At 52.7% G+C, this 15,077-nt stretch overlaps 1 protein-coding gene across 2 annotated transcripts in view; it reads left to right on the forward strand.

Moving 5' to 3' along the window:
• Window positions 1–14,804, forward strand: part of NFKBIE (NFKB inhibitor epsilon) — a 30,738-nt gene extending 15,934 nt beyond the window's left edge. For both annotated transcript variants that reach the window (XM_063444151.1, XM_063444152.1), the window contains exons 3-7: window positions 6,903–7,005; window positions 8,893–9,094; window positions 9,168–9,256; window positions 10,795–11,043; window positions 13,710–14,804. In XM_063444151.1, coding sequence (XP_063300221.1) covers window positions 6,903–7,005; window positions 8,893–9,094; window positions 9,168–9,256; window positions 10,795–11,043; window positions 13,710–13,775 — 709 coding nt within the window. In that variant the 3' untranslated portion in view covers window positions 13,776–14,804. The remainder of the gene's footprint in view (window positions 1–6,902; window positions 7,006–8,892; window positions 9,095–9,167; window positions 9,257–10,794; window positions 11,044–13,709) is intronic.
• Window positions 14,805–15,077: the final 273 nt, after the last annotated feature.

A 15,077-nucleotide genomic window follows, 5' to 3' on the forward strand; every position in this document is an offset into this window, starting at 1 on the left:
ACTATGTTTTAGGAAGCCATTTCTGATATTTCTAATGTGCTCCTGAATTCTTGTGTTGAGTGTCCTCATCGTCCTTCCTATATCCATGTGGGTTGACCTATATAGGAAGGACGATGAGGACACTCAACACAAGAATTCAGGAGCACATTAGAAATATCAGAAATGGCTTCCTAAAACATAGTGTGTCCCTACACTTCAAGAATAAACACAATAGTGACCCATCACTACTGGAATTTATGGGAATCCAGAAAGTAATCGGTAATTGGAGAGGAGGGGACCCTATAAAATTGATTGGACAAACAGAGATGCAGTGGATTTTTAACCTCAATACCATGCAACCACATGGACTCAATGACGATTTTGAATTATGCCACTTCTTATAAGTAATATATAGATTTTTTACAATTTTTAACAATTTTTTATTGTACTAATTTTTCTATTAATATCTATATTTATTTTAATAACTTTCTAATTTTAATAGTGGCTCATTCAATCACCTTTGGGTCTAGATCTATTTTGGATTCTAACAATGGGTGGACCAACACTTGTATTGGTATGGTCTGGCTTGTATAGGAACTTACGAATATCAATTATGCTTTTAATTATAGATATTATTTCTGCACATCACCACTTTGGTTACTTATATATGTTTTTATAAGAGCTTATTAGTGGAATAGTGCCTATACTAATACCTTTTTTTTATGTTATTATATCTGTTTTGCTCTGATAACGAGCATATGGCTTTAGGAACTACACATTACAATGACTAAATGATGCCAGGACTTTGCCCATAATCAAAATGGAGACATGGACATCGATATAACGATGATTGAACGAGTAAAGACACTAACGACACAACCATCCGCCATACTGATGCAAGAAAACGAAGCATTATGAAGTATAGAGGCAAGATACAAAGAAAGATCTTTGTTCTGGATTCAATGGGATCGGATTAAAAAGGACTATAGAAGTATATACACAACTTTCAGGTTCCCGGAAGTGACGACACGCGCACGCGTGTGCGTGCGTGATGACGTCACGTATAAGGGATAGATTACTGGCATATTGGAGCTACACACCCATCTTCAACAGGAGCACTCGTGATTGGCTGTATCACGATCTCCTGCAACCAATTAAATGTTCAGACAGGGATATATATGTATTAGAAAGCAGGAAGTAAATTACCAATTGAAAAAGCCGAACAGAATCGGCGAAACGCGTTTTGGACTTTGGACTTAACACCACTGTGTATGTATTGCAATTTATTTTTTAAAGTTTTATACTAATGGAATAAATATAAATTTTATTGAATCTGCACTTTGGTGGACCATTTTATCCTGCTTAAAGAAGGGTAGAGTCACCCTAGAACTGGACTCATCTGCTTATACACTCAGAGCCAAGTGATAGGCTCTCTTTAAGGTGAGAAGCCATCTGTATGTGTTTATACTATACCCTACCTGATTAAGGATTTCTGCACCAGGGCAATTCTCCCTGTCTCCCCCCTACCCCTTTGTTTTACATGCTTCTGAGGAACATCTTACACGTGGACCTAGAAGGTGTGTGCCACCTTAAGTGCACAACGGCGCAAGTGATTAGAGCCAATCCATAATAGGCTCTAAACCACGTGAGTGCTTCCAATTTGGAATATATATTTCCATTTTTTAATTTAACAGTGTTGCACTATATACTTTTCCCTTTTGTTCTTATACAGCCATTCACAACTACTATATCCCCAATAAGTTGGGAGTAAGTAATTCACTTTTCAGCGCTACGCACCTTCACTAATTTGGCACTTATCTGTTAAATAGTGTTTTTTTTTGTATACACTGTCATATCATTGTGCAAAAGATGAGTGCCTCTGTATATAATCCCAGTTTGGATAGACATTATCAGCAAGATATAACGTCTATAAAATGTAAACAGGGCAATCACAGGGAACTGAAAACCATAAAGGGACACGACTGCACAAATAAAATAAGCACTGTAAGGTAGATATACCTCCCAATTAAAAATAAAACAAAAACCATATACTTACATACAGGCATGTTTTAATCGCGGTATATCTAAAACCGCTTGTAAAAGTTGCAGATCTCTTGTCTGGATCCTTTGCAATCCCTCCCCTTCTAACCCCGCCCAGACTTTCTGTGACTGTCCAATCACAGACTTCCCAATGCAGCTCAATGAGAAGTCTGTGCAAGGCAGGTGCTCTGGGCAACTGCTGCCTCTTGAGTTTACTTCCACTGAGCTAACCAACCAGGAAGTAACAAGACCAGGTGACTGGTTATCTGATAGAAATAAGAGATGTGGCCAATTCCGCATCTATCCTGTCCCCTGGCCAACACACGAGCGCGTCTACAAGGCTCAAACTACCTTCTCTCGCACAGGCATATGACAGTCCCTGCCCTCCCTTAGTAGGAAACCCTTCCTATTACGGGAAGGCAGGGACTGTCTGCATGCGAGTGTAGCTGCGTCCCACTAATTTTAGGTTAGTTCAGCCCCTGTAGACGGCGTTATGCAGGCGGCGTGGCCAGTCTGAAGATGGACGTGATGACGTCACACGGGGGAACCTTGAAACACAGATGTACAGTATTCCATTATAGAACTCCATCCCACAGGAATGTATTTGGATTTTATTGGGGGTGGATCACTCATCAGTCAGGTTTAAAATAAGACTGGATAGCATAGGTTAAGCCGGGGGCCTGTCGGGTGTCACCCTCTGTTGTTGTCAGCTGGGGGCCTTTCGGGCGTCACCCTCTGTTGTTGTCAGCTGGGGGCCTGTCGGGCGTCACCCTCTGTTGTTGTCAGCTGGGGGCCTGTCGGGCGTCACCCTCTGTTGTTGTCAGCTGGGGGCCTGTCGGGCGTCACCCTCTGTTGTTGTCAGCTGGGGGCCTGTCGGGCGTCACCCTCTGTTGTTGTCAGCTGGGGGCCTGTCGGGCGTCACCCTCTGTTGTTGTCAGCCGGGGGCCTGTCGGGTGTCACCCTCTGTTGTTGTCAGCCGGGGGCCTGTCGGGTGTCACCCTCTGTTGTTGTCAGCCGGGGGCCTGTCGGGTGTCACCCTCTGTTGTTGTCAGCCGGTGGCCTGTCGGGTGTCACCCTCTGTTGTTGTCAGCCGGGGGCCTGTCTGGTGTCACCCTCTGTTGTTGTCAGCCGGGGGCCTGTCGGGGGTCACCCTCTGTTGTTGTCAGCCGGGGGCCTGTCGGGGGTCACCCTCTGTTGTTGTCAGCCGGGGGCCTGTCGGGGGTCACCCTCTGTTGTTGTCAGCCGGGGGCCTGTCGGGGGTCACCCTCTGTTGTTGTCAGCCGGGGGCCTGTCGGGGGTCACCCTCTGTTGTTGTCAGCCGGGGGCCTGTCGGGCGTCACCCTCTGTTGTTGTCAGCTGGGGGCCTGTCGGGCGTCACCCTCTGTTGTTGTCAGCCGGGGGCCTGTCGGGTGTCACCCTCTGTTGTTGTCAGCCGGGGGCCTGTCGGGTGTCACCCTCTGTTGTTGTCAGCCGGGGGCCTGTCGGGTGTCACCCTCTGTTGTTGTCAGCCGGTGGCCTGTCGGGTGTCACCCTCTGTTGTTGTCAGCCGGGGGCCTGTCTGGTGTCACCCTCTGTTGTTGTCAGCCGGGGGCCTGTCGGGGGTCACCCTCTGTTGTTGTCAGCCGGGGGCCTGTCGGGGGTCACCCTCTGTTGTTGTCAGCCGGGGGCCTGTCGGGGGTCACCCTCTGTTGTTGTCAGCCGGGGGCCTGTCGGGGGTCACCCTCTGTTGTTGTCAGCCGGGGGCCTGTCGGGGGTCACCCTCTGTTGTTGTCAGCCGGGGGCCTGTCGGGGGTCACCCTCTGTTGTTGTCAGCCGGGGGCCTGTCGGGGGTCACCCTCTGTTGTTGTCAGCCGGGGGCCTGTCGGGGGTCACCCTCTGTTGTTGTCAGCCGGGGGCCTGTCGGGGGTCACCCTCTGTTGTTGTCAGCCGGGGGCCTGTCGGGGGTCACCCTCTGTTGTTGTCAGCCGGGGGTCACCCTCTGTTGTTGTCAGTCGGGGGTCACCCTCTGTTGTTGTCAGTCGGGGGTCACCCTCTGTTGTTGTCAGTCGGGGGTCACCCTCTGTTGTTGTCAGTCGGGGGTCACCCTCTGTTGTTGTCAGTCGGGGGTCACCCTCTGTTGTTGTCAGTCGGGCGTCACCCTCTGTTGTTGTCAGTCGGGGGTCACCCTCTGTTGTTGTCAGCCGGGGGCCTTTCGGGGGTCACCCTCTGTTGTTGTCAGCCGGGGGCCTGTCGGGGGTCACCCTCTGTTGTTGTCAGCCGGGGGCCTGTCGGGGGTCACCCTCTGTTGTTGTCAGCCGGGGGCCTGTCGGGGGTCACCCTCTGTTGTTGTCAGCCGGGGGCCACCCTCTGTTGTTGTCAGTCGGGGGTCACCCTCTGTTGTTGTCAGTCGGGGGTCACCCTCTGTTGTTGTCAGTCGGGGGTCACCCTCTGTTGTTGTCAGTCGGGGGTCACCCTCTGTTGTTGTCAGTCGGGGGTCACCCTCTGTTGTTGTCAGTCGGGGGTCACCCTCTGTTGTTGTCAGTCGGGGGTCACCCTCTGTTGTTGTCAGTCGGGGGTCACCCTCTGTTGTTGTCAGTCGGGGGTCACCCTCTGTTGTTGTCAGTCGGGGGTCACCCTCTGTTGTTGTCAGTCGGGGGTCACCCTCTGTTGTTGTCAGTCGGGGGTCACCCTCTGTTGTTGTCAGTCGGGGGTCACCCTCTGTTGTTGTCAGTCGGGGGTCACCCTCTGTTGTTGTCAGTCGGGCGTCACCCTCTGTTGTTGTCAGCCGAGGGCCTGTCGGGGGTCACCCTCTGTTGTTGTCAGCCGAGGGCCTGTCGGGGGTCACCCTCTGTTGTTGTCAGCCGAGGGCCTGTCTGGCGTCACCCTCTGTTGTTGTCAGCCGAGGGCCTGTCGGGGGTCACCCTCTGTTGTTGTCAGCCGAGGGCCTGTCTGGCGTCACCCTCTGTTGTTGTCAGCCGAGGGCCTGTCGGGGAAGGGGCAAAGTGTGGTTGGAGCTGGTTTCTGTTTTTGTTGTAAAACTGGATGTGGTCTGTAGCATTTTAAGCATTTGTTGGAAATCCCCTTCTACCTTAAAATGTAAAAGGCTTAAAATGTATTTATTTATAAAATACTTTATCAGGAAAAATACATTATGCCAGCACCATTGCCACCCTTAGGGAAGCACGTAAGGCTCCCCCGGCACCGCCAGACTCTGTATAACCACAAGGCTCTGTATAACCTCCCCCCCCCTCCACCACCAGGCTCTGTATACCCCCCTTCCACCACCAGGCTCTGCATAACCCTCCCCCCCCCCCCCCCAGGCTCTGTATAACCCTCCCTCCACCCCCCCAGGCTCTGTATAACCCCCTCCACCACCAGGCTCTGTATAACCCTCCCCCCTCCACCACCAGGCTCTGTATAACCCCCTCCACCACCAGGCTCTGCATAACCCCCTCCACCACCAGGCTCTGTATAACCCCCTCCACCACCAGGCTCTGCATAACCCTCCCTCCCCCCCCCCCAGGCTCTGTATAACCCCCTCCACCACCAGGCTCTGTATAACCCTCCCCCCTTCATCACCAGGCTCTGTATAACCCCCTCCACCACCAGGCTCTGTATAACCCTCCCCCCATCGACCACCAGGCTCTGGATAACCCTCCCCCCCTCGACCACCAGGCTCTGTATAACCCTCCCCCCCTCGACCACCAGGCTCTGTATAACCCTCCCCCCCTCGACCACCAGGCTCTGTATAACCCTCCCCCCCCTCGACCACCAGGCTCTGTATAACCCTCCCCCCCTCGACCACCAGGCTCTGTATAACCCTCCCCCAACACCTACACCACCAGGCTCTGTATAACCCCCCCCCTCCACCACCAGGCTCTGTCTAACTCTTACCCCCTCCACCGCCAGGCTCTGTCTAACTCTTACCCCCTCCACCGCCAGGCTCTGTCTAACTCTTACCCCCTCCACCGCCAGGCTCTGTATAACTCTTACCCCCTCCACCGCCAGGCTCTGTAACCCTCCCACCTGTCTTGGCAGGTGATGGTCAGTAGGTGCGGTGGCAGAATTCTCCATTGAGTAACAGCTACCAACAAGCAGAGGAATCCATAAAGAACCTTAAACTCAACCTTTACACCTTTCAGTATTCTGGTACGCACTTTCGCAGCTTAACTCTGCACCACGGGGGCGCACGGCTGCGCCTTGGCTCTGCGCTGCTATAATACAGGGAAACACTACTGCACCAGTTGCAATGCAGACAGTAACAGTTCCAGACTCCTCCTAACACACTACTACATACTGCACCATGGATTGTAAGCCCAGGCGGCAGCCATTCTCACTACACCGTGCCTCCGGCTCAGTAATGGTTTTCCTTGCAGTGCCGAGAGCAGGAGGCTAGTGTAAGGTTACTGAGCAGGAGAGGAGGGTGGAAAGTCCCAGGCTTAGTACATTGGAGGGGGGGCCGAGACTTTCCATGGGTTGTGTATAGAGCTGCAGTGTTGTGCAATAGGTAAACGGCCGTATTTCCCAGTTCCTTGTTTGTCTTCATTTCAGGATTTCAGGGCCCATGTGTAGACGGGTTTTTTCCGAAATGACTAATACTTGGCAGATGTTCTCTGTGCCAGTGTCACTGTTACCAGCCTGTCTCTCAGCCTTCTAACACCCCACTAAACATGGCTAATACACCGTAATACAGAAATAATGAGTGCGCATGCTGATCCGCTCCACCAGTGAATGGCCAACTTGTCCAGACATTATACAGACATTGTTAGAAGAGTATGGCGCCCCCTACAGATTCTATGCCTTACTACGAGAGGGAAACAAGGGCGCCCTGCAGATAATTATCTTGTGTTACAGATGTAAACCTCAATACCACTTTAACATTGCCTGGAACTGTCTCCCTGCAGGCTCCTTCACCTTGCCATCATTCACTCCATGCCGGACATCGCTCTGTATTTTACATCGCTAGTGACCAAGGACATCTTGGATATCCAGAACGACCTGTATCAGGTGTGTGTTCCTGCCGGTGCACGCTTTTTACTGGGGTGGAAAGATGGAACCGATTGCCATATCAACAAATGCAGGGCTCATATAGTGGGAGGGACAGACTCCGTGTCCCATAGCTCCCTCTGTCTGTGTCACCCTGCAGTGGGAGGGACAGACTCCGTGTCCCATAGCTCCTTCTGTCTGTGTCACCCTGCAGTGGGAGAGACAGACTTCGTGTCCCATAGCTCCTTCTGTCTGTGTCACCCTGCAGTGGGAGGGACAGACTCTGTGTCCCATAGCTCCTTCTGTCTGTGTCACCCTGCAGTGGGAGGGACAGACTCCGTGTCCCATAGCTCCCTCTGTCTGTGTCACCCTGCAGTGGGAGGGACAGACTCCGTGCCCCATAGCTCCCTCTGTCTGTGTCACCCTGCAGTGGGAGGGACAGACTCTGTGTCCCATAGCTCCTTCTGTCTGTGTCACCCTGCAGTGGGAGGGACAGACTCCGTGTCCCATAGCTCCCTTCTGTCTGTGTCACCCTGCAGTGGGAGGGACAGACTCCGTGTCCCATAGCTCCTTCTGTCTGTGTCACCCTGCAATGGGAGGGACAGACTCCGTGTCCCATAGCTCCCTTCTGTCTGTGTCACACTGCAGTGGAAGGGACAGACTCCGTGTCCCATAGCTCCTTCTGTCTGTGTCACCCTGCAATGGGAGGGACAGACTCCGTGTCCCATAGCTCCCTTCTGTCTGTGTCACACTGCAGTGGAAGGGACAGACTCCGTGTCCCATAGCTCCTTCTGTCTGTGTCACCCTGCAATGGGAGGGACAGACTCCGTGTCCCATAGCTCCCTTCTGTCTGTGTCACACTGCAGTGGAAGGGACAGACTCCGTGTCCCATAGCTCCTTCTGTCTGTGTCACACTGCAGTGGAAGGGACAGACTCCGTGTCCCATAGCTCCTTCTTTCTGTGTCACTCGCAGTGAGAGGGACAGACTGTGTCCCATAGCTCCTTCTGTCTGTGTCACCCTGCAGTAGGAGAGACAGACTCCGTGTCCCATAGCTCCTTCTGTCTGTGTCACTCTGCAGTAGGAAAGACAGACTCCGTGCCCCATAGCTCCTACTGTCTGTGTCACCCTGCAGTGGGAGGGACTGACTCCGTGCCCCATAGCTCCTACTGTCTGTGTCACCCTGCAGTGGGAGGGACAGACTCCGTGTCCCATAGCTCCTTCTGTCTGTGTCACCCTGCAATGGGAGGGACAGACTCCGTGTCCCATAGCTCCTTCTGTCTGTGTCACCCTGCAGTAGGAAAGACAGACTCCGTGCCCCATAGCTCCTACTGTCTGTGTCACCCTGCAGTGGGAGGGACTGACTCCGTGCCCCATAGCTCCTACTGTCTGTGTCACCCTGCAGTGGGAGGGACAGACTCCGTGTCCCATAGCTCCTTCTGTCTGTGTCACCCTGCAGTGGGAGGGACAGACTCCGTGTCCCATAGCTCCTTCTGTCTGTGTCACCCTGCAATGGGAGGGACAGACTCCGTGTCCCATAGCTCCTTCTGTCTGTGTCACCCTGCAATGGGAGGGACAGACTCCGTGTCCCATAGCTCCTTCTGTCTGTGTCACCCTGCAGTGGGAGGGACAGACTCCGTGTCCCATAGCTCCTTCTGTCTGTGTCACCCTGCAATGGGAGGGACAGACTCCGTGTCCCATAGCTCCTTCTGTCTGTGTCACCCTGCAATGGGAGGGACAGAATCCGTGCCCCATAGCTCCTACTGTCTGTGTCACCCTGCAGTGGGAGGGACTGACTCCGTGTCCCATAGCTTCTTCTGTCTGTGTCACCCTGCAGTGGGAGGGTCTGTCTGAACATCAGATTTGGTGTAGTGGTTTGTCATTTATTATGTTTCCTTCTCCTCTGGCAGACTGCACTGCATCTGGCTGTTTACCTTGATCAGAGAAGGGTTGTGGAAGCTCTGGTATTTAAGGGAGCCAACGGGGAGCTGCAGGACAGGAAAGGGGACACAGCTCTGCACGTGGCCTGTGACAACCAGCACTTGGAATGTGCCAGGATCGTGCTGCAGGGTCTCAGGGGCCAACTGAACATGCACCTTCAGAACTGGAACGGTGGGGATCCATCTAACTTGTGTGCTTCCCCCTTTATTCCTAATTAGATACTGACTGTCCTGTCTTCTCACAGGTCTGTCCTGCATTCACGTTGCCACCTTGAAAAGAGACCGTGCACTCATCTCTCTGTTACTGGAAAGTGGAGCAGACATCAATGATCAGGTTTACATAATCCACTTAGCATTTGATGATCTATAACCCCTCCTCCTGTACACTACCCACCGCCAGCGCTTACCGATTACCCCCCTCCTCCTGTACACTACCCACCGCCAGGACTTCCCGATTACCCCCCTCTTCCTGTACACTACCCACCGCCAGCGCTTACCGATTACCCCCCTCCTCCTGTACACTACCCACCGCCAGCGCTTACCGATTACCCCCTCCTCCTGTACACTACCCTCCCCAGCGCTTCCCGATTACCCCCCCTCTCCTCCTGTACACTACCCACCCCCAGCGCTTCCCGATTACCTCCCTCCTCCTGTACACTACCCTCCCCAGCGCTTCCCGATTACCCCCTCCTCCTGTACACTACCCTCCCCAGCGCTTTCCGACTACCCCCCTCCTCCTGTACACTACCCACCGCCAGCGCTTACCGATTACCCCCCTCCTCCTGTACACTACCCACCCCCAGCGCTTACCGATTACCCCCCTCCTCCTGTACACTACCCACCCCCAGCGATTACCGATTACCCCCCTCCTCCTGTACACTACCCTCCCCCAGCGCTTACCGATTACCCCCCTCCTCCTGTACACTACCCTCCCCCAGCGCTTACCGATTACCCCCCTCCTCCTGTACACTACCCACCCCCAGCGCTTACCGATTACCCCCCTCCTCCTGTACACTACCCACCCCCAGCGCTTACCGATTACCCCCTCCTCCTGTACACTACCCACCCCCAGCGCTTACCGATTGCCCCCTCCTCCTGTACACTACCCACCCCCAGCGCTTACCGATTACCCCCCTCCTCCTGTACACTACCCACCCCCAGCGCTTACCGATTACCCCCTCCTTCTGTACACTACCCTTCCCAGCGCTTCCCGACTACCCCACTCCTCCTGCACACTACCCACCCCCAGAGCTTACAGATTACCCCCTCTTCCTGTACACTACCCTCCCTAGCGCTTACCAATTACACTACCCTCCCCAGTAATTACCGATTACCCCTCTCCTCCTGTACACTACCCTCCCCAGCGCTTCCAGATTACCCCCCTCCTCTTCTTCACTACCCTCTCCCAGAGCTTCCCTGAGTACCCCCTCCTCTACACTACCCTCTCCCAGAGCTTCCCTGAGTACCCCCTCCTCTACACTACCCTCTCCCAGAGCTTCCCTGAGTACCCCCTCCTCTACACTACCCTCTCCTAGAGCTTCCTTGAGTACCCCCTCCTCTACACTACCCTCTCCTAGAGCTTCCCTGAGTACCCCCTCCTCTACACTACCCTCTCCTAGAGCTTCCCTGAGTACCCCCCTCCTCTACACTACCCTCTCCTAGAGCTTCCCTGAGTACCCCCCTCCTCTACACTACCCTCTCCTAGAGCTTCCCTGAGTACCCCCCTCCTCTACACTACCCTCTCCTAGAGATTCCCGATTACCCCCCCTCCTCCTCTACACTACCCTCTCCTAGAGCTTCCCTGAGTACCCCCTCCTCATGTACACTGCCGACCCCAAGCTCTGTGCTGACCTCTCATCTCGTTTGTTTTAGGAGGGCACTAGTGGAAAGACTCCCCTCCATCTGGCAGTGGAAATTGCAGACTGCTCGTTGGTGACCGAACTGCTAAGTTATCGTCCATGTGTGAACGCCACCATGTACAATGGCTGCACCCCTCTGCATTTGGCTGTGGGCAGAAAGGATGCTGCTTTGGCCAGACTTTTGTGCCAGGCGGGGGCAGACACATTGATAAGAAACCGGGAAGGGGACACTCCCCATGATTTGGCAGAAGGAAATAACCAGGTTAGAGAAATGCTATCTGGGTATCCTACTTCTTGCTAACCTGGAAGGGGGTGAAGGACAATGTGTGCAGTGGAGTATGGCTTCAGGTGGGGTTCAAATGTTGAATGAAATCTCAGTGTGGCATATTTCCCTGAACTCAGCCTGGCTGTAGGGAACTGTCTGAGATGGTGAATGTGGGGGAGGTCACCAGGATGGCTGTAGTGCCTGTCGGTTTTTATGTTATGTTTGTTTTGGGGTCTTATTTTTTTTATTTTTTTTCTCTTTTTGCTTTATCTGGTAATGTCTTCCTGTGCATTTTCCTAGATGTCTTTCTGATCTGTTGCTTATAGAAATATGACAAATCGGAGTCCCAACATCTGTGTTCGTATAACCCTGGTACATTGAGGAAGGATGAGTGGGGGTCCGCTCTGTGCTCGGATAACCCTGGTACATTGAGGAAGGATGAGTGGGGGCCCGCTCTGTGCTCGGATAACCCTGGTACATTGAGGAAGGATGAGTGGGGGTCCGCTCTGTGCTCGGATAACCCTGGTACATTGAGGAAGGATGAGTGGGGGTCCGCTCTGTGCTCGGATAACCCTGGTACATTGAGGAAGGATGAGTGGGGGTCCGCTCTGTGCTCGGATAACCCTGGTACATTGAGGAAGGATGAGTGGGGGTCCGCTCTGTGCTCGGATAACCCTGGTACATTGAGGAAGGATGAGTGGGGGTCCGCTCTGTGCTCGGATAACCCTGGTACATTGAGGAAGGATGAGTGGGGGCCCGCTCTGTGCTCGGATAACCCTGGTACATTGAGGAAGGATGAGTGGGGGTCCGCTCTGTGCTCGGATAACCCTGGTACATTGAGGAAGGATGAGTGGGGGTCCGCTCTGTGCTCGGATAACCCTGGTACATTGAGGAAGGATGAGTGGGGGTCCGCTCTGTGCTCGGATAACCCTGGTACATTGAGGTTGGATGAGTGGGGGTCTGCTCTGTGCTCGGATAACCGTGGTACATTGAGGAAGGATGAGTGAGGGTCCGCTCTGTGTTCGGATAACCCTGGTACATTGAGGAAGGATGAGTGGGGGTCCGCTCTGTGTTTGGATAACCCTGGTATATTGAGGAAGGATGAGTGGGGGCCCGCTCTGTGCTCGGATAACCCTGGTACATTGAGGAAGGATGAGTGGGGGCCCGCTCTGTGCTCGGATAACCCTGGTACATTGAGGAAGGATGAGTGGGGGTCCGCTCTGTGTTTCGGATAATCCTGGTACATTGAGGTTGGATGAGTGAGGGTCCTCTCTGTGCTCGGATAACCCTGGTACATTGAGAAAGGATGAGTGGGGGCCCGCTCTGTGTTTGGATAACCCTGGTATATTGAGGAAGGATGAGTGGGGGTCCGCTCTGTGTTCGGATAACCCTGGTACATTGAGGAAGGATGAGTGGGGGTCCGCTCTGTGCTCGGATAACCCTGGTACATTGGGGAAGGATGAGTGGGGGTCCGCTTTGTGCTCGGATAACAGTGGTACATTGAGGAAGTATGAGTGGGGGTCCGCTCTGTGCTCGGATAACCCTGGTACATTGAGGCAGGATGAGTGGCAGTCCGCTCTGTGCTCGGATAACCCTGGAACATTGAGGAAGGATGAGTGGGGGTCCGCTCTGTGTTTGGATAACCCTGGTATATTGAGGAAGGATGAGTGGGGGTCCGCTCTGTGTTCGGATAACCCTGGTACATTGAGGAAGGATGAGTGGGGGTCCGCTCTGTGCTCGGATAACCCTGGTACATTGAGGTTAGATGAATGGGGGTCTGCTCTGTGCTCGGATAACCCTGGTACATTGAGGAAGGATGAGTGAGGGTCCGCTCTGTGTTCGGATAACCCTGGTACATTGAGGAAGGATGAGTGGGGGTCCGCTCTGTGTTCGGATAACCCTGGTACATTGAGGAAGGATGAGTGGGGGTCCGCTCTGTGCTCGGATAACCCTGGTACATTGAGGAAGGATGAGTGGGGGCCCGCTCTGTGCTCGGATAACCGTGGTACATTGAGGTTGGATGAGTGGGGGTCCGCTCTGTGCTCGGATAACCCTGGTACATTGAGGGAGGATGAGTGGGGGTCCGCTCTGTGCTCGGATAACCCTGGTACATTGAGGAAGGATGAGTGGGGGTCCGCTCTGTGCTCGGATAACTCTGGTACATTGAGGGAGGATGAGTGGGGGTCCGCTCTGTGCTCGGATAACCCTGGTACATTGAGGAAGGATGAGTGGGGGTCCGCTCTGTGCTCGGATAACCCTGGTACATTGAGGTTGGATGAGTGGGGGTCCGCTGTGTGCTCGGATAACCCTGGTACATTGAGAAAGGATTAGTGGGGGTCCGCTCTGTGCTCGGATAACCCTGGTACATTGAGGTTGGATGAGTGGGGGTCCGCTCTGTGCTCGGATAACCCTGGTACATTGAGGTTGGATGAGTGGGTGGTCCGCTCTGTGCTCGGATAACCCTGGTACATTGAGGTTGGATGAGTGGGTGGTCCGCTCTGTGCTCGGATAACCCTGGTACATTGAGGTTGGATGAGTGGGTGGTCCGCTCTGTGCTCGGATAACCCTGGTACATTGAGGGAGGATGACTGGACGGCCTGTGATTATTTTTTGGATCTTGTTTGTTCATAATGTTTCTCACAGTTTATAATATTCTTCCACAGCTTCTGGCTCTTCTCCCTTTCGATGACCTGAAGATCTCTGGCCAGCCTGTTGTGACTTCAGCATAGTTCCTAGCGCCAGCCCAGCATCTTCACTCTTAGTGACCATGCGGTCAACTTCTCTTGCTCTGTTACTTGGCATAGACCGATTACTGGGACTAAACACATGATCGAACTCTGTACTGGGAATGTGGCTCTGCCCTGGGACTGTGCCCAAGCTGGGAGTGTGACTGTGCCCAAGCTGGGAGTGTGGCTCTGCCCTGGGACTGTACCCAAGCTGGGAGTGTGGCTCTGCCCTGGGACTGTACCCAAGCTGGGAGTGTGGCTCTGCCCTGGGACTGTGCCCAAGCTGGGAGTGTGGCTCTGCCCTGGGACTGTGCCAGTCTTTGCATCCTTATTGAACCTGTACAGAAGATGTTCACATGATAAAGAAAACTTCTCATCATGCCACAGTTTACTTGGTAGAGATGGGCACAGTGTAATACATAGCAGAGAATTCCCCCATTAACCAAAATGATGATTAATCCTTCCAAGCTTCTTCCTTCAGGCTCCCATTAAGCTGTAGTGACTAACTAAAGGACCTTGCCAAATGGAACCAGAGTGGACTATGGGTTCCCTTGCAGCATTATTTTGAGTTAAGGATTATTTGTGCACAAGTTTCATCACATTGCTGTCTGCATGGTTCCCGAGATTGCTGATCTGACCGATACAAAGAGATATTCCTGATTAATGAACTCGTTTAATACTGCCAGTATCACAGTGTATAAAGTCACTATCGGTCCAAATCCCAGCATTCACGGCGGCTCTTGCCGAAGCAGTGCTTTTTTTTTATATATTAATTAATTTGTATAAGTGACTAAATTAAGGTTTTCTCGTGATTCCAAAGCACTCTGTGCAGCCTTTCCCATGGATTGGCTCCTATGGGATACAGTTATTATTTATCCTCTGATTTAAGTAAAATGTGCGGTGCAGACAGAATGAAGGGTAAAAGGTATCCGGTAATTAAATTCATGTGTTTACACAGAATGGTTTTATATATATATTTTAATCTCCGACACTGAAATAAAAATGGCTGCTCTGTGACCTCCTCACACACTCCTTCATTGTGTACTGCTTAATCCCTGGCTGTCTGCGATGGTTTAATTCCAATAAATTTGATTGTTAAATAAATATTAATGACAATGCAAGTATGAAGCAGCAAAACTCCACACATTTCTGTGGGAGCTCACCTGTAAAGTGTGTGTGTGTGTGTGTGTGTGTGCGTGTGTTTATGTATGTATGTATGTATATATATGTGTGTGTGTGTGTGTGTGTAATTATATATATATCTCCTTAAGGACGGCAGGCGTTCTATGCTGTCCTTTTTGGGGG

Source organism: Pelobates fuscus, chromosome 2, assembly GCF_036172605.1.
Source record: "Pelobates fuscus isolate aPelFus1 chromosome 2, aPelFus1.pri, whole genome shotgun sequence".
NCBI lineage: Eukaryota > Metazoa > Chordata > Amphibia > Anura > Pelobatidae > Pelobates > Pelobates fuscus.